Here is an 18,263-nt window from a genome sequence, read left to right as displayed (position 1 = left end):
AAGAAGATAAACAAAGTATTTGTTTAGATACTTTATGACATTTAAAAAAGTTTTAGGTGTTTGTGTGTATAGTGTTTCAGGGATAGCCCAACATGACCTTTTGACTTAAAATTTGCACCATAGGACTTGACTTGGGACTTGTTAGCCTGGTCTGGAGGACTAACTTGTGACCTGGAAAGTTATGACTCGATCCCATCTCCCACCTCTGGTGGTTTGCAGTGAGGACCCACGCTGCTTTGGTTTTATCCTGCAGAAAACAGACAATGGTGTCACGCGGTAAATCTCATCCGGGTCCAGGACGATGAGTTCTGTCCATTTCGTCCCGCAGGTCTGCCTCGATATCTAGCACCTCCTTTAGCAGAGATTTCAGACAGCCCTCCTGATTGTTCTTTGACGTAGAAAGTTGAATATTCTGGTGTAGGGGGAACTCCTCCAGTGTTGTCTGTTTTTCTTGCTTCAGTGGCTTCTAAGCTAGCTTTAGCTTCCATCTCTTTCAAGAAAGTTCTTTGATTTTCCTTCAGGGTTATTGGCTGTTGACAGCACTCTTCACAGTGCTCATATCCAGAGCCAACATCTCAATATCGTGGGTAGATTGTAAGCTGGTCAGACTGGACTCTTTGCACCAACAGGTGTGTGGCTGCCATGTCTACTGATGATGTTGCAGGTTAGGAGGGTGACTACGAGGCTTCTCTGACTCCGTCTTCTTCCCTCCCTGTTGGTTGGAGTAAGGGGGAGTCAGGTTTAGCCTAAACCGGCTCAGTTATGGTTGAGGTGCAAACACACCCTCCATTTCTGCTACCTGTATGACCCCTTCTCTTTTCCAATGGTTATAATCAGTCTGACAGAGGGAGGTATCCCAATCCTTGTGGTTTTTAGTATAACAATGACCATCAGTGGGACCCTTTGTGAGGTTCTTTGAGACGACATTGTTGTAAATAAGCGCCGTTTAACTAAATAATCTGAACTGAAACTATCTGTGTAGTTATGCTGCTATAGGCTTAGGCTGCTGGAGGACATAATGACCACTTTCACCCTCTTCGCTACATTCTCATACTACTCTCCAATTTTGCATAATTTGCTGTTATTTCAGCTTTTAACTTTGTTCTCTCTTTTCTCTTCCTAGAAGCTACACCTGGTCAGGCCAGGTGTAGACCTATGACACCTTTCTGGAGAGTTGAAACGACTGAAGGAGCTACATCCATTAACATTTACTTTTCCTTCCCATAGAAAGTACTCCTGGATCAGTGCTTCTTTGTTCTCTTTGTGTCTCTGCTCTGTTCTCTCAAACCCCCAGTGGGTCGTGGCAGATGGCCGCTCACACTGAGCCTGGTTCTGGTTCTGGTTCTGCTGGAGGTTTCTTCCTGTTAAAAGGGAGTTTTTCCTCTCCACTGTCGCTACATGCATGCTCAGTATGAGGGATTGCTGCAAAGTCAACACCAGTGACTGTCCACTGTCTCTACATGCTCATCCAGGAGGAGTGAATGCTGCAAGTCACTGACTGGATGCAATCTGCTGGGTTTCCTTAGATAGAAAAACTTTTTATCCAATTTGAATAAATAACTGAATCTGACTGAACTGTTCAATGATTACGATTAATTGGAATGTATGAACCTGACTTTAGTGAAGAACCTTGAGACGACGTGTTGTAAATTGGCGCCAAATAAATAAACTGAACTGAATTGATAGGTGGAGGTCCATCAACCCGGAGGATTGGAGTTTACAGTAACTGTTTGATGGACTACTGATGATGTTAGAAGCGGGTTCTGAAAAGGCTGAACTTGGAAGACACTGTTTGTCAGTCAGTTGGTTTATTTTGTAGCAAAGTCCAGCTGTGGGTTTCCTGTAGAGAACAGGACCTCCATCTGCTCCTTCATCTGCAGCTCTAGGTCATCACTGACTGGGCACTGAAATCTGCTGCCATTCTACACACATTCATCTTGAGATGTTCCAGCATCATCTCCAGAATTCATCTCTGAATCTCTGCTGCAACTCACTGACTGGATGCAATCTGCTGGGTTTCCTTAGATAGAAAAACTTTTTATCCAATTTGAATAAATAACTGAATCTGACTGAACTGTTCAATGATTACGATTAATAGGAATGTTTGAACCTGACTGTTGTGAAGAACCTTGAGACGACATGTGTTGTGAATTGGTGTTATATAAATAAAACTCAATTGAATTGAATTGACTCATTCCACCTTTTGTATGCCATTAAGACCAGAGTCATTTCAAACCAACGATATTAACTCATGTTTTTATCCGGGTTTGGGAAAGCAAAGACCCCCAACTCAAACCATGCAGCCAGCTTGGGCGGGCATACCACATGACCCTGTTTATCCTGAAATTCATGTTTTTCATCACCAGGAAAGTAAAAATAATCTACTTCTGATCCTGGATCAGCTGTTCCTCTGGGAGTTTCAGTGTCTGGATCCAAAGGATAAAAAAATGGTTTATCTTTCAGGTTTTTTGGTTTTGTTAAAACATCTGATAAACAGATGAATTATTTCCAAAACTCCTGCAGTCCTTAGTTCATATTTGGTCTTCTTGTTAATAAACATTCTTCAAATCATGAAGCTGAGCATTTTTCTGTCTCATTTGTTAACTATGATCCAGGCTTTTCAGGCTACAAAACCTTCCAGAAAAACCTCCAGATCACCTTCTCCCATTTTCTTCTCCAACAGCTGAAAGGGACATTCTGTCGTTGAGGACAGTCTGAATTGGTCTCATTCTGATAATATCTGTCCTGCATTAACAGAAATGACTTTTGGCGCTGATACGACCCGCGACTGTAGCTGAGCTGCAGGTGGATCCAGATAGTACTGATCTAAACTCCAGAACCCAGCTGGTAAAACCTGTGACTATTGTCTGCTTTGTGTCCCTCTGATGTCTAACAACGCTTGAAGCTTCCATGTTGTTTCATATAAACCCCTTTTGTGAAGATTTCTCTTTGTTTGCAGCAGCTGTTAGCGGATCCACATTTCTGTGAGATCATTGCTGAGATCATTGGATCAGTACCAGTCAGCCTCAATGTAAGGAGATCAGGGATGTGCAGTTAGGGCTAAAATTATTCATACCCCCAACAGATTCAGGTTTAAAGTCATCTTTTAATGTGACCAAAATGTTTCTCACTGGAAGAAATATTAATCATTAACATTTTTGTTAATGAACAAAAGATTAGGGTGATGGTAAGGAGGCCTTCCAACGTCAGAGACTCATCACCAAAGATAAATCATAAGAATCCCAGAGGAACCATGGAGAAAGCTGCTCAGCTTTTAGAAGATGGGTGTGATTGATGCAGAGCCATTAAAGATTTTTCCTCTGAATATTGGCAACATGCCATTGTTTAATAAAATGCAAATAATAGATTTTTTTCCAAACTGATAATCATTTTCTCCTCAGTTGGAATCCTGGTCGGGGGTCTCTCCGCATAGTGTTTGCATGTTCTCCCAGTGCATGGTTGGGTTCTCTCTGGGTACTCCGGCTTCCTCCCACAGTCCAGAAACATGACTGTTAGGGTAACTGATCTCTGAACTGCCCAGTGTGCATGGTTGCCTGTCCTCTATGTCTCCATGTTGTCCTGTAATGGACTGGAGACCTGTCCAGGGTGTCCCCTGCCCTATGACTGCTGGAGATAGGCACCAGGCCCCTGTGATCTGACATGGATGGGAGGGTAAAGACAGTGAAAGAATGATTTTCATTTTAGTGTTTTATTATCTTCAGACAGACGCCTGTCTTTCCTCTATCAGAAATAAATGAAATGACTTTAATTCTTAATCTGCCAGGGGTATGAATACTTGTGGGTCTACCTGTGGTTTTTAGGACCAGAAGGAAACCCAGTCCAATCAGCATCGACAGGTAGAGAGAGTGAGATGTTTACCGTCACATGGGGGAGTCTCCTGAGACAACATCTCAGCTTTTTAATGGAGTTAAGGGAGCTGACATTTCTGAGATGCTTCAAGTTTCCATCTGCACCAAAGACTAAAAAAGCTCTGCTGCATCTTACAAAAACAGCTCAGAAAACCTTTGGAAACCGGGAAATAACCTGTTCCAGCTCCTCCAATTAGAGGGACTGAAACACAGCTTCTTCTCCACTTCCTGCTCCCACCTGAGTGTGGTTGCACATGACTGTTACATGTGCAACAACACCTTGGTTGCACATAACAGTCAAGATCCTTCTGGTGGGACTAGAACTGCTGATGATGATTCCTTAAAGCTTGATTCATCTCATTAAACTCACATCTGTGCAGACTGGAGCTCTTCAGAACCAAACCAGGTCTGTTTGGAGCTATTTTACATCTCTTCTGGGTTTTTCTCTGAGCATTTTACTTTAAGGTCTGTAGAAACTCTTTTGAAAGAGGTTCAGGATTCAAGGAAAGAAATTCTTAATTCCTTTGAGATCATTTAGTTAACTTTGTGTTTGCTATAAATTATCTTTAACACGTCACTGGTCGGTTTCTCTCTCTGGGATCTTTGTCATCTCTGCAGACCATTTTAGTTTGTAAAGCATGTAAAACCCATCCTGGTTCCTCTGGCATACAGACCACTTTGTTGTATTCTATGTTTGGGCTCATTTTTCATCTCTTTAGTTTCTGATGTTTCTTCTATTTTCCAGTTTTGTTGTCATGTAATTTTGAGGTTCAACACATCTGATTGTGTTGATTTTGAGTTTTTTTTGTCTCTTATCTCTTCCTGGTTGCACCATGTGGTTCAGATCAATTTTCCTGAAGTGTTTTTCCCTGCTTCTTTGCAGCTTTAACATTTCTGCCTCTTGCAAATCTTTTTATTGTTTTTTTGGATCCTTTTTCTGAGAGAAGAACATATTTTGGAAGAACACCAGGATCCCTCTGACTCCTTCAGGTCCCTGCTATGTTACTTTGGAGCGCGCTCAGTAATCTCAGGGTTTTTTCCTCTCTGGAAGTTCAGACATATGGATGCGTGTTCTCAGTGGCTGATATGATTCACACAGACACACACAGGCTGGAGGATATGATGAAATCTGACCTGAATGGTTCACATTCTCTGAGTGCCTGAAACACAAACACTGAGATTTATGAATATGTGCATCAAAGCTGCTGAGAGCCAGTCAGCATGCAGAAGTCAGAGGCTGGAGGACCTAACCACCACAGAAGAAGAAGACACAGGAACTGCAGTACAGCAGTTTGATCTCACCTGAGTCGCCGCTGATGTAAACGGAGAGGAAACGGCTGATCTGCAGCAGGAACACAATAATCAGAAATCCATGACGAGGCTGGTCCATGCTGGGAAGGATGAAGACAGACAGGAGGACAGAACGACGTCCTAGCAGACGTACTGATCCAGACTGACTGAGAGCGGCGGAGCTCCAACTCCTCCACTCTGTCATTATCTCCTCCCTCTGCCTTGTGTGTGTGTGTGTGTGTGTGTGGTGTGTGTGTGTATGTGTGTGTGTGCTGTGTCTGTTGCACAAATGGCGAGTTTGTTGAAATAATTGGTTGTTGTGACTTTAGACTGAAAGGAGGCAGAAACTCTGCAGCTTCTCGATGGAACAGCGCCACCTGCTGGAGAACACGTGGCACAGCCAGAAGCTACTGATGATGGTACAATCAATGGCCATCTTTAAAACAAATACCTGCATAAGTCTGATTCTGCAGATGAGTCAGCAGGTAGTAGAGAGATCTGTTAGATTGTAAAGATCTCCTGCAGTTGAACGGGAAGCTAGAGCTGTGGAAAGTATCCTGAACTGCTTCAAACAAGGAAAACAGTCAGCTGGGTCCAAACTACGTACATCTTCTGGTTGGAAAATAGAAACATCCAGGTAGACCATAATGAGACCTGGCAGTACCAGAAAAGGAACCTACCTGAAAATGAACGACTGAAATGGAAGACAAGCAGGAGCAAATTTAAAGAAGATCATCATCTGAAGAACCTTCATTCAGAGCTTAACAGGACACCACGAGGTTCTCGTGGGCTGAAGAGGAACAGTCATGGACTGTGGATGAAAGAGATTCAGAGATGAATTCTGGAGATGATGCTGGAACATCTCAAGATGAATGTGTGTAGAATGGCAGCAGATTTCAGTGCCCAGTCAGTGATGACCTAGAGCTGCAGATGAAGGAGCAGATGGAGGTCCTGTTCTCTACAGGAAACCCACAGCTGGACTTTGCTACAAAATAAACCAACTGACTGACAAACAGTGTCTTCCAAGTTCAGCCTTTTCAGAACCCGCTTCTAACATCATCAGTAGTCCATCAAACAGTTACTGTAAACTCCAATCCTCCGGGTTGATGGACCTCCACCTATCAATTCAGTTCAGTTTATTTATATAGCGCCAATTCACGACATGTCGTCTCAAGGTTCTTCACAACAGTCAGGTTCATACATTCCAATTAATCGTAACCATTGAACAGTTCAGTCAGATTCAGTTATTTATTCAAATTGGATAAAAAGTTTTTCTATCTAAGGAAACCCAGCAGATTGCATCCAGTCAGTGACTTGCAGCATTCACTCCTCCTGGATGAGCATGTAGAGACAGTGGACAGTCACTGGTGTTGACTTTGCAGCAATCCCTCATACTGAGCATGCATGTAGCGACAGTGGAGAGGAAAAACTCCCTTTTAACAGGAAGAAACCTCCAGCAGAACCAGAACCAGGCTCAGTGTGAGCGACCATCTGCCACGACCGACTGGAGGTTTGAGAGAACAGAGCAGAGACACAAAGAGAACAAAGAAGTGCCAGAACAACAGAATCTCACAATCTCTGATCTTCCTGCAGTGGGTCAATGAGCCGCTAGCTGCTGATTGTTTTTTACTGAATCCAGAAACTTTATTTCAGCTCAGACCTTTAACCCTGTAGGTTTGTTAATATCTCCAGGCCGTTTTAATAAATCGAACTCTAAAGATGTTCCAGTCCAGTTCTCCAGCTGCTGGTGATGATCAGAGATCAGCTAATCAGGACTGTAAAGCGTTCAGCAGCACTGCTGCTTCAAACAGTGTTAATAAACCAAGGTGGTCATGTTAGAGGTTCTGTTTGCAGAGACACTGGGATACATGATGTTATTTATCACGTTAAAGTGTCTCCATATGGTCCTTGATAAAAACCCAGAATAAAACAGAAGGAGGATCAACCAAAGCCTGGATGAGACGTTTTTCTTTTTCTTTCTGCTCTCGGTGGAGGAGGATGCTTTTCTCTGTCTCCCACCCCCTCCCATATCTGCCCTGCTTCAGCTTTGTCTTGTCTTCTTTTTGGAGCCTCTTGCATATCTTCCAAAATTCTGAGTTATGGATTTTGGTCAGCTGGTCTCTCAATGCAATTGATCACATTTTTCTCGACGAGACGACAGGGTGAAGGGGAACCCTCTTGTCCAGATGGGACATTTTTCTCCGGATACACAATGGACTCCTGGCAGAAGTGGAGGATTGTGTGTCTGTCAATAATGTCAGTCGAGGATGTGGAAGATATGTATATAATTGGATGTTTGATATCAGGATTTCTGCTTTTTGGAGTCAGCGGTTACCTGGCATATCAGGAAATTCGGAGAATGTCAGCAGCTGTCCTGGCCATTGTAAGGCTGCTTGGCATGTATGATGGGATCTTCAGAGTGATCAACACTCAGACTGAGATGTTACGTGAGCTGAATCGCAGACTGGATGTGATCCTTAGGATCGCAGGCAGGTTGCGGTTCCTGGACTCAGGGGTGAAATGGTATAAATCTTGGAGAAAGTTGTTCGCTCGGATCTGCCGAAAGACAAGGAATTTGACTGTTTGGATTCGCCTTTGAGAAGCACCAGTGAGACTCTCAAGGCTGACAGAAAATTAAGAGTCAGCCTGACCCAAATAATTATTGTTTTTCTGAATCTGGCTCCCCTGCACGGCCTTGATGGCTGGTTATCTTCAACTTCTCCTGGAAGTTATGTAACCATGACGCTCTGCTCCCTCTGCCCCCTCTCTTCCCTGAGGACATCTGTGGACCTGCTCAGAACTGTGTGGCCGGTTGATGAACCTTCCAACGTACCATCAAGGGCAATGACCTCTGTGACAGAGTTCATGGACTCACATGCTCATATAAACATACACACCCCTTCACACCGCCTTCACCGGATCCCCTGCATGATGTTGTTTCGTATATATGTTGCTTCTTTGTGCTGAGGTTTGTTTTTGCAATCTCAAACTGTATCCTGCTAAAGAGAAAGTGTTCCTTCAGTTAGACAGAGACATTGGGCCAGGAGCACTTTCTATGGGACAGAGAACTTGTAATTAATGGTTACTGTTCTGTTTTAACTGTAAATAATTTCTACATCTGATCATATTTACATATTGTCTAAATAAATGAATCAGAACATTAAGGGGCTGATATTCAAAAAGTTTGCGTGTACAGAACGACACGCAAAGCTGATCTACAAACAAGGTGTTCATCAGATTGCATGTGTAAAATCAGCGAGACAGTGGTTGCTAATTTTTGTGCGTGTTTGGATCCATGAATATGCAAAACATAGGATAATGACCAAAACAATTTATGGGAGGAGGATATTACCACCCACATCGCGACTTATCAAACCTGAAATGGATTGCAGTGCTGTTTTTGGTTCTAGATTTAGCACGTTTGAAATGCAGATCTTAACTGGGACTCAAAAATGTCTGCTGTCACTGTGGCCAGAAAGAAGTGTAGAAAGAATGACAGATGATGGAAAGAGAGAAACTTCTGTTCATGTGTCGACAGATTGGGATAGTCAAAAATAAAAATAATAAAAATAAATAATAATAAATAATAAACAGATGAGAATAAATGATTCTATGTATGATTATCAAAGGTCTAATTTGGAGCCAATCACAAACAGAAGCCATGACATTTCCTATCATAAAACTGCCTCCAACACTTCTTCTGGATCATTCCAGCACACTATTGCTGTCGGTGAGATCATCTGCTGCTGAAGCACAAACCTGATCATGCAGAGGTGTGCACATAACTGATCATCTACCAGAGTAGTGCCACAGCTTGTTAACTGTAATTCTATTTCACGTAAATTCTCCTACTACTCTCCGATTGTGCGTTATTTGCTGTTATTTCTACTTTTAACTCTATGTTCTCTCTCTGTTTTTCTCTTCCTAGAAGCTACACCTGGCCTGGCTCTGTGTTTAGCTGTGGCACCTTCCTGGAGGGACACATCAGCCAAGCTGCTGCTGCCAACAACTTAATGCTCACCTTCTACAGATGACCCACTTGGCCCTGTCTTTTAGTGTTCAACCCTGTCTCTCCTAGACATACTGTAAATTTCGGACTTCAGAGCGCACCTGATTAAAAGCCGCATGCTCTAATTTTAGAAAGAAAACCAATTATGTACTTGTACAGGCTGCACCGGATCTTAAGGTGCGGGTGTCCCACGTTTTAATATGATTTACACAGAAAGATATTAACACGTGAGGAATTTTCAACTTTTAATTTACTCCGTATGGTAATATAAACAAATGCATATTGCAATTGCTTTTTTTCGAACAGTGCCTGTAACACGGCTACCTTTAAATATACGTACGTTATCAGTAACACACAAATTTCGTTGCTAATGCTTTTTTACTGAACAGACCACAGACAACATCCAATATCCCCTAACTGATATACACTGCAGCCTACCTGGTCAAAAGTCATTGATCGCCTTCTTCATCTTCTTCCTGCGCACTGAAACCATCAAAGTCCTCTTCTTCAGTGTCCGAATTGAACAGCCACAGGATCACATCACTCACTTTAGCCTCTTTGTTGACGCTCTCACTTGAGCGCATCCGGTCCCCTTATTCACGCCGCAGTCCAGCCTTTAGAAATCCGCTGGTGATTTTCCATGTTGATGAGGTTGAATATAAATTATTGGTTTACAATACCGGTAATTGAATTGTGAAAGTGCTCTTGATTTATTGCACAAGTTCATTGGACCTCTTTGAACTACTCATCAATTTGATTGGTCTACTGTTACCAGGCAAAATGTTTTTGGCGGCATGAAAAAAACATGTATTAGCCGCACCGTTGTATAAGCCGCAGTGTTCAAAGTGTGTGAAAAAAGTAGCGGCTTATAATCCGGAATATATGGTAGCAATGGTAGCAATATACTAAGCTTCTACTGTAACTAACTCTATGTTCTCTCTTTCAGACTCTAACCTTGAAAACTGGATCAGAGTTTATCTGTTCTTTCTTTCTAGATGAAACGACTAAAGGAGCTACATCCATTAACATTTACTTTTCCTTCCCATAGAAAGTACTCCTGGATCAGTGCTTCTTTGTTCTCTTTGTGTCTCTGCTCTGTTCTCTCAATCCCCCAGTCGGTCGTGGCAGATGGCCGCTCACACTGAGCCTGGTTCTGGTTCTGCTGGAGGTTTCTTCCTGTTAAAAGGGAGTTTTTCCTCTCCACTGTCTCTACATGCTCATCCAGGAGGAGTGAATGCTGCAAGTCACTGATTGGATGTACGCTTTAACGTTGTCACTAAACACATTGCATTATTGACAGTAACATTGTGTTATTGCAGAGCAATTGGAGCCAGGGGAGGGTTTACAAAGTGAAAAATGACTTTGTCATCAATGACCATTTAAACAATCAAATAAAATTAGCAAGGTTATAATATAGAGATAGCCAACTCCTACAAAAAACAACTTTTATGTTGCTAATCTTAAATTCAGGCGTAAATATTGTGACTGTTTATTCTTCAAACTCAGACTCTAAAAAAAGAACATGGTGAGTCCCCAAAAAGAATTAAAATTTTAAGGGAGGTAAACCCCCCAATTAATTAAATAACAGACATATTTGTCTTCCTTATTGTTAATATTGATTGGCCAATTTCTTATCTGCGAGTTTCACTCAGAAACAGTAAACAAGCTGGGCGCTGCTGACGTGTTGTCAGCCTAGACGCAGCCGACCAGCTGACCCATGTGCGCCAATAGCGGAGGGAGCTCTGGACACAGCTCTGCCCTCCTGCCCAACAGCCTGTAATCCATCATTCTGATCAAACCCGAAGCAGGATGTAGTTCCTGCCTCACTGGGTCCGTCCGGACCACAAACATAAAGCATCTGCTCACAGAACATCTTCAAACACAGCCTTCTGATACGCGGAAAAATGACCGCAAACACAGCGTACAAGATGTATTTTTGCTGTATTTAATAACATTACAACCACCAGATGTCCACAGATAGCGCTTCTGTGGAGTGGCCCCCGAGCGAGTGCCATCTGGCGGAGAAGAAAAGTATTATAGCTACAACTCTGATGTCAACGTTGCACGTCGGTCTTCACTGGTTTCAGACAGTTATTGTGTATTTTATCTCTGCTTTTCACTTTGAAGACATTAAAATTAAAATTTAGATGATTACAGACGCAAACGCTCACACTGAGTGCTGCAGAATATATGAAATCCATCAGAAAAACTTTTCAGCACAGTTGATCTGTTATGAATTACAGGTCCTTCTCAAAAAATTAGCATATTGTGATAAAGTTCATTATTTTCCATAATGTCATGATGAAAATTTAACATTCATATATTTTAGATTCATTGCACACTAACTGAAATATTTCAGGTCTTTTATTGTCTTAATACGGATGATTTTGGCATACAGCTCATGAAAACCCAAAATTCCTATCTCACAAAATTAGCATATCATTAAAAGGGTCTCTAAATGAGCTATGAACCTAATCATCTGAATCAACGAGTTAACTCTAAACACCTGCAAAAGATTCCTGAGGTCTTTAAAACTCCCAGCCTGGTTCATCACTCAAAACCCCAATCATGGGTAAGACTGCCGACCTGACTGCTGTCCAGAAGGCCACTATTGACACCCTCAAGCAAGAGGGTAAGACACAGAAAGAAATTTCTGAACGAATAGGCTGTTCCCAGAGTGCTGTATCAAGGCACCTCAGTGGGAAGTCTGTGGGAAGGAAAAAGTGTGGCAGAAAACGCTGCACAACGAGAAGAGGTGACCGGACCCTGAGGAAGATTGTGGAGAAGGGCCGATTCCAGACCTTGGGGGACCTGCAGAAGCAGTGGACTGAGTCTGGAGTAGAAACATCCAGAGCCACCGTGCACAGGCGTGTGCAGGAAATGGGCTACAGGTGCCGCATTCCCCAGGTCAAGCCACTTTTGAACCAGAAACAGCGGCAGAAGCGCCTGACCTGGGCTACAGAGAAGCAGCACTGGACTGTTGCTCAGTGGTCCAAAGTACTTTTTTCGGATGAAAGCAAATTCTGCATGTCATTCGGAAATCAAGGTGCCAGAGTCTGGAGGAAGACTGGGGAGAAGGAAATGCCAAAATGCCAGAAGTCCAGTGTCAAGTACCCACAGTCAGTGATGGTCTGGGGTGCCGTGTCAGCTGCTGGTGTTGGTCCACTGTGTTTTATCAAGGGCAGGGTCAATGCAGCTAGCTATCAGGAGATTTTGGAGCACTTCATGCTTCCATCTGCTGAAAAGCTTTATGGAGATGAAGATTTCATTTTTCAGCACGACCTGGCACCTGCTCACAGTGCCAAAACCACTGGTAAATGGTTTACTGACCATGGTATCACTGTGCTCAATTGGCCTGCCAACTCTCCTGACCTGAACCCCATAGAGAATCTGTGGGATATTGTGAAGAGAACGTTGAGAGACTCAAGACCCAACACTCTGGATGAGCTAAAGGTCGCTATCGAAGCATCCTGGGCCTCCATAAGACCTCAGCAGTGCCACAGGCTGATTGCCTCCATGCCACGCCGCATTGAAGCAGTCATTTCTGCAAAAGGATTCCCGACCAAGTATTGAGTGCATAACTGTACATGATTATTTGAAGGTTGACGTTTTTTGTGTTAAAAACACTTTTCTTTTATTGGTCGGATGAAATATGCTAATTTTGTGAGATAGGAATTTTGGGTTTTCTTGAGCTGTATGCCAAAATCATCCGTATTAAGACAATAAAAGACCTGAAATATTTCAGTTAGTGTGCAATGAATCTAAAATATACGAATGTTAAATTTTCATCATTACATTATGGAAAATAATGAACTTTATCACAATATGCTAATATTTTGAGAAGGACCTGTAGTTACTTATTGGGTGGCTGGAGCTTAAATTAACTGGATAAAAAGAGTGTGGACAGGGCCCTGCTTAATTTAGAAAAACTGTCACAAAGTTGCGAAAAAAACAACGTTTTGTCAGGACATTGAACGCCCTCGCGCGTAAAAAGCGGCGTTCAACGACGAGAAAAACGCAGTTTTTTCGGCGTTTTGCGCGTGCTCTTAAAACTCTGCATTAAACGGCGCTTTCATTGCATGTTCGTCGTATTTTACGGCGTCCTGTGTGGCCTGCCATAGTCTTGACTTATAAAAGGCCATTTATGCGTGACATATTAGCCAGACGCGTGGTAAAAGTGGCCTTTGTTTTGGCACAGTTGGCTTGCCATAGTCAGTCACTTTATGACGCAACACCGTTCAACGTAAGAGCGGAAGTGACGAAGCGAAAGTAAACAATCACAAGTTTCCTCGGTGGCCTCATCGAACCTTTCTGGATTCTTTTGCCTAAACAGGCGAGCTCGGGCCGGTCCGGACTGCAGAAAGGATCACGTGACGCCAGAGTTCCGAACCTGCATGTAGCTGTTCGGTCCAGGTGTGTAGGTTACGGCAGCTGAACCTGCAGCGGTCCTGATCCAGGTTGATGTCAGCATCAGTATGGTTCTATATCTCCAGGTCAGATGTTTGGAGGTTCCCCTCTCTGATGGGTTCTGGTTGTTTGAAATCTTAAAACCAGCTCTGACCACTGAGGGGCAAAGTTCTGATAAATCCTCAGAGTTCATCAGAGTTTAAACGGAACCAATGATTAGTAAATACCGAGGTCATCTGTGGTTCTGTTCTGCAGCTCAGGGAAGAATTAAAGGATGGGCGACAGGTTCTCTGATCATTTGAGTTAAAGACAAACATCTGCTGGGAAAGTAGTTGTTTTGTGTCTGTCGGTTCTGGTTCAGATCAAATTATTACAGAATGAGTGAATGATCCAGACCATGTTCTGGAGAGTTCTGCTGCGATGTTTGTTTATTTGCTTGTAAACAATCAGAAATATGATTTCTGCTTCTGCTCATATTACAGCCTCCTGGCTCCAGAAGACACGAGTGGACGACTGTAGAGCTGAGGAGAAGTCCACCTGAGGAACCAGATATTAGCAGGTAGAACCGCCCCACTGGGGACTGTCAGTAACATCTGCTCATGTTGCACAGACCTGGACATGGAGGAAAACATCTGTAGATGTGCTGCGTTCAGCTCCTCTGTTCTGCATATTTATGTCGTTATTAAAGCTGTAATATTATTATGAAACTGAAGAGCAGCTCATTCAACACAGACTTTGAGACGTTCTATTTATAATGTTGGAACCCCGTTGGAGAACGCGTGCTGAACGCCGACGTTCTCTACGTGCCTTGTCCCACAACAAGCCGGTAGCGTTGCTAAGCAACACACACCTTTGCTATGGGCTACGGTGGCTTCTTAGGTCCAAAGAGACGTACGCTTTTTGTAGTTGGTTCGGATCGGTGCCGGTTTGTATTCAGACCATAAGCGAACCGCACCAGAGTCCGTTTGGAAGCGGACCGAGACCACCTGAAAAAGTAGGTCTCGGTCCAGTTGTTTGGTCCGGACCAGGGTTCACTTGAGTGTAATTCACACCTGCACAAAAGGTCCGGACCGAGGAGGGAAACGAACTCTGGTCCGTTTAAAGCGGACCAATAGTGGCAAGGTGAATACATCCTAGAATAAAATATCAGGTGGAAATTTGTCCATGTGACCCAGCTAAAGGTCAGAGTTTAGCCTGTTGTACTGAACACTCTGGCTTTAACTAGACCACTGATCCGTTGCCCTCGGCATTCACCTTCAGCTTCCTGAGATGTTTGATGACTTAGAGGATCCTTCACTGTTGTTCAGGTTCACAGCTGATCCGGAAGCTCCTTGGTTCTGGTGGGATGATACCGCTGATGGAAATGGAGAGTGGTCTGGAAAATGTGGTTTAATCATTATTAATATTTTCATCACTATATTCCTGAACAACGTCATAATATGTTTTCTAATGATGTTTGGGGTCTTTTAAATTGACTGGAGTTGATAATAATGTTCTGGAGCGGCCCAGCCAGAGTCCGGTCCTGAATCTAATATATAATCTGTGGAGGGAGCTAAAGATTAGGGTGATGGTAAGGAAGACTCAGAGCTTGCCTTTCAGTCCGCATCGAAATATTTTTGGATCAAAGATGGTGCTGAAGCTTCTGAGCTGATCTCAAGGATTTGTTTTCCGGGTTTCAAGTTCTGAGTGTCTGTCCCAAGAAGTAGAACCTGGTTTGATCAGAAGACCTGGGACAGATGTTGGTCCCAAGTGAGAACCTGGCCTCATAGGGTCCAGTACAGTCCCTGTGGTGGTAAACTGGAACGTGTGAAACATGCTCAGAGATCCAACTGTAGGACCACACATCAGAAACCTGTTCCTGTCGAGGTCAAACCCGGCTTATCTCGGGTTCCTGCAGAAACCTCTTCCTTTAGATGTTGTTCAGTAGGAGGTTTTTCACAGATCTTTGTGGTTCTGTTGTCTCCTGAACATCTCTGTACTCACAGCCCAGCAGAGATAAACTTGAGTCCAGAATACATTCTAATGAACTGTTCTCTGCCCTTCAGGATCCTGAAGCTTCAGACATGGATTCCTGCTCTGATCCTGACCTCACCATCGTCCTCCTGGGAAACTCTGGTGTTGGTAAGAGCTCTTCAGGAAACACCATCTTAGGACGAGCCGCGTTCGAGTCCAAGGCGTCTTTCAGTCCCAGTAATGTCCCCGTCAGACAGGAAGCAGGACGAGTGTTTGGAAAACTGATCCAAGTTGTTGACATGGCAGGAATCCTCGAGTTTGAGGAGCAGATTAAATCCTGCTGTGAGAAAGTCCTGCAAACCTTCAGACCTCATCTGTTCCTGCTGGTGGTGAAAGTGGACCGGTTCACCACAGAGCAGAGGAAGGCAGTGGAGGCAGCCATCAGGGTGGTTGGACATCAGGCCTTCAAGCTGCTGTTTCCTGCTCTTCACACACGGAGACAGCCTGAAGAACACCTCGCTGCAGGACTTCATCTTCAAGGACGACCAGAGCTCCCTTCCAGATGTTGTTAGAAGGTTCTCTGAGAGGTTTCACATGTTCAACAATGAAGACGGAGGAAGACAGCAGGTCCAGGATCTGCTGGTGAGGTCTGGACACTTGAATATTTCTTCAGCAGGTAACAAGTTAGCAGGTGTTCCAGGAGGAGCCTGAAGGACCTCTTGAAGTTTCGCAGCAGTACTGATCCATGTCTGTCAGTATTTAATGTATCTTCTGTCTTCATCCAGACGTTTCCAATGAACCATGTAACCATGTAACCGGTCCGGATGGTTCTGATGTTCGATGGTGGACATCAGGGGTCTTCAGGAACCATGGGACTGGTCCAGCTGATGGTGGATGCATCAGGTTGAAGGAGAGAAGGATCATTCTGATCGGACCTGCTGGATCTGGGAAGAGTTCTGCTGGGAACACGCTGGGAACACGCTGCTGGGGTTCCATCGGTTTGAACCTGACTGTGACTTTGATGGAGTCAGACGGGGACCAGAGTGCGGTTCTGCAGAGGTGGACGGGGTCCAGCTCACTGTGGTGGACTCTGCAGGACTCCCAGGTGAAGGTCTGACTCTGGACCAGCTGGTCCGTGAAATCAGTACCACGATGGACCTGGCAGAACCAGGACCTCATGTGTATGTGTTTGTGGTGAAGATCGGCTGGCTGTCCGGCGGAGACTCCCGGCTGCTCCGGATCATGACTCAGCTGCTTGACGGAAATCTCTCCAAACATGCCGTGGTGCTCTTCACTCACGGAGACGCTCTAGGAGGCCGGAGTATCTCGGACAGGATCCGGTCCAACCGCTGCGTGTCGGAGCTGGTGTCCCGCTGTGCAGGGAGACACTGCGTGCTGGACAACACTCGGACAGGAGACCATCTGCAAGTGGAACGGTTCCTCCGGCTGATAGACGAGACGATTGAAGGGAACTCAGGACGTCACTGCAGCCCGGAGACCTTCAGACAAGCTGACAGGAAGTGGTCACGTGACCCAGATCCCGGACAGACGCTCTGCAGCAGACTCTGGATCGGATTATGCAAATGTTTTCCTGCTGGCCTGGGTCTGCTGAGGGTTCTATCTGCAGCTGGATCAGTACAGACACTGCTGATAGATATTGATATCCTATCGATACTTTTATTGATCCCAATGGGCTACATCCAAAGTTTAAGGACATGATGCTGGACCCAGGTTCTGCTGTGGGGGAAACATCCAGACTCAGGAGTTTTATGTTTTAAAATCCATCTTATTAAACTGGGCCAGATAATCAAACCGGGCTGGGCTGAGGTTCAGAGTCTGACCTCTGCAGAGCGGCCCTCAGCTGTCTGCACTGACCTCAGATCAGCTTCATCATCACTCCAGCTTCAACAGTGGCGGACTTAGTCATTTGGGGCCCCCAGGCAAACCTTAGGGGCCCTCCCCCTAGTCTGCCGTAACGTACCAGTAGGTCCAGAGGGTTAAAGATTCTGCAGGGCCGCCTGAGCTTCATACCACAGTACTGTGAACCAGACAGAAGCGCAACATAACTTCAATACGACAAAACTACTCATTAAAATCTTTATGGAAAAAACGTTGCTGTATTATTTTAATAAAAAGGGTAGAGGTGAAAGTCCTACATGAACAGATTATCAGAACTTTATATCAGGTCTTTTAGTTTCAGATGAAACTTTGTAAAGAGCCTTGAGATGACGTGTTGTGAATTGGCGCTCTAGAAATGAACTGAATCAAGTGTCAACAGCTGATGAAGATCAGATTAGTTTATTAGTTTACTGGTTGCTGGAGTCTGGGTCAGAAAGGCTGCAGCTGCGTTTGGGTTTTGTTACTTCCATGCAGATGTTTTCCTAAAACTTGTTTTTTCTCTGCATTACATGTGCTGGGGGCTGCATGGTGGCGCTGTTGGTAGCACTGTTGCCTTGCAGCAAGAAGGTCCTGGGTTCGATTCCCAGCCGGGGGTCTTTCTGCATGGAGTTTGTATGAATGAGTGTGTGCATGGTTGTTTGTGTGTTGCCCTGCGATGGACTGGCGACCTGTCCAGGGTGGACCCGCCTCTCGCCCATAGACTGCTGGAGATAGGCACCAGCTCCTCCGTGACCCACTATGGAATAAGAGGTAGAAAATGACTGACTGACTGACCTGTACTGTAAACTAAAGACACAATAAAAAAATTCAAAGTCACATTACCACACAAGGGCGCC

The 18,263-nt window shown here is 44.3% G+C and overlaps 2 protein-coding genes across 4 annotated transcripts in view; one reads left to right on the top strand and one right to left on the bottom strand.

The window, feature by feature from the left end:
* The window catches only part of LOC124876446 (A disintegrin and metalloproteinase with thrombospondin motifs 2-like), a 41,771-nt gene extending 35,407 nt beyond the window's left edge, over positions 1-6,364 (bottom strand). The window contains exon 1 of the mRNA XM_047379226.1: positions 5,172-6,364. Within this exon, the coding sequence (XP_047235182.1) occupies positions 5,172-5,364 (193 nt within the window). The 5' untranslated portion in view covers positions 5,365-6,364. The remainder of the gene's footprint in view (positions 1-5,171) is intronic.
* A 7,038-nt stretch (positions 6,365-13,402) lies between these two features.
* LOC124876454 (GTPase IMAP family member 1-like) lies at positions 13,403-18,035 on the top strand. Of its 3 annotated transcripts, none has more exons than XM_047379242.1 (4): positions 13,403-13,581; positions 14,058-14,134; positions 15,621-16,204; positions 16,314-18,035. In XM_047379242.1, exon 4 carries the CDS (start codon positions 16,423-16,425, stop codon positions 17,245-17,247), a length of 825 nt encoding a protein of 274 aa, XP_047235198.1. In that variant the 5' UTR covers positions 13,403-13,581; positions 14,058-14,134; positions 15,621-16,204; positions 16,314-16,422; the 3' UTR covers positions 17,248-18,035. The 3 variants fall into 3 exon arrangements, with proteins under 3 accessions (XP_047235198.1, XP_047235199.1, XP_047235197.1); XM_047379243.1 differs by having other exon boundaries at positions 13,403-13,661; positions 15,621-16,170; XM_047379241.1 differs by having other exon boundaries at positions 13,403-13,661.
* The last annotated feature ends 228 nt before the right edge of the window (positions 18,036-18,263 follow it).

Source organism: Girardinichthys multiradiatus, chromosome 11 (genome assembly GCF_021462225.1).
Source record: "Girardinichthys multiradiatus isolate DD_20200921_A chromosome 11, DD_fGirMul_XY1, whole genome shotgun sequence".
Taxonomy (NCBI): Eukaryota; Metazoa; Chordata; class Actinopteri; order Cyprinodontiformes; family Goodeidae; genus Girardinichthys; species Girardinichthys multiradiatus.
This window is presented reverse-complemented; position numbering and strand designations above follow the sequence as displayed.

Excerpts from the sequence above, each read along its gene's own strand:
- LOC124876454 (XM_047379242.1), top strand. The coding sequence starts at position 16,423 with ATGCATCAGGTTGAAGGAGAGAAGGATCATTCTGATCGGACCTGCTGG.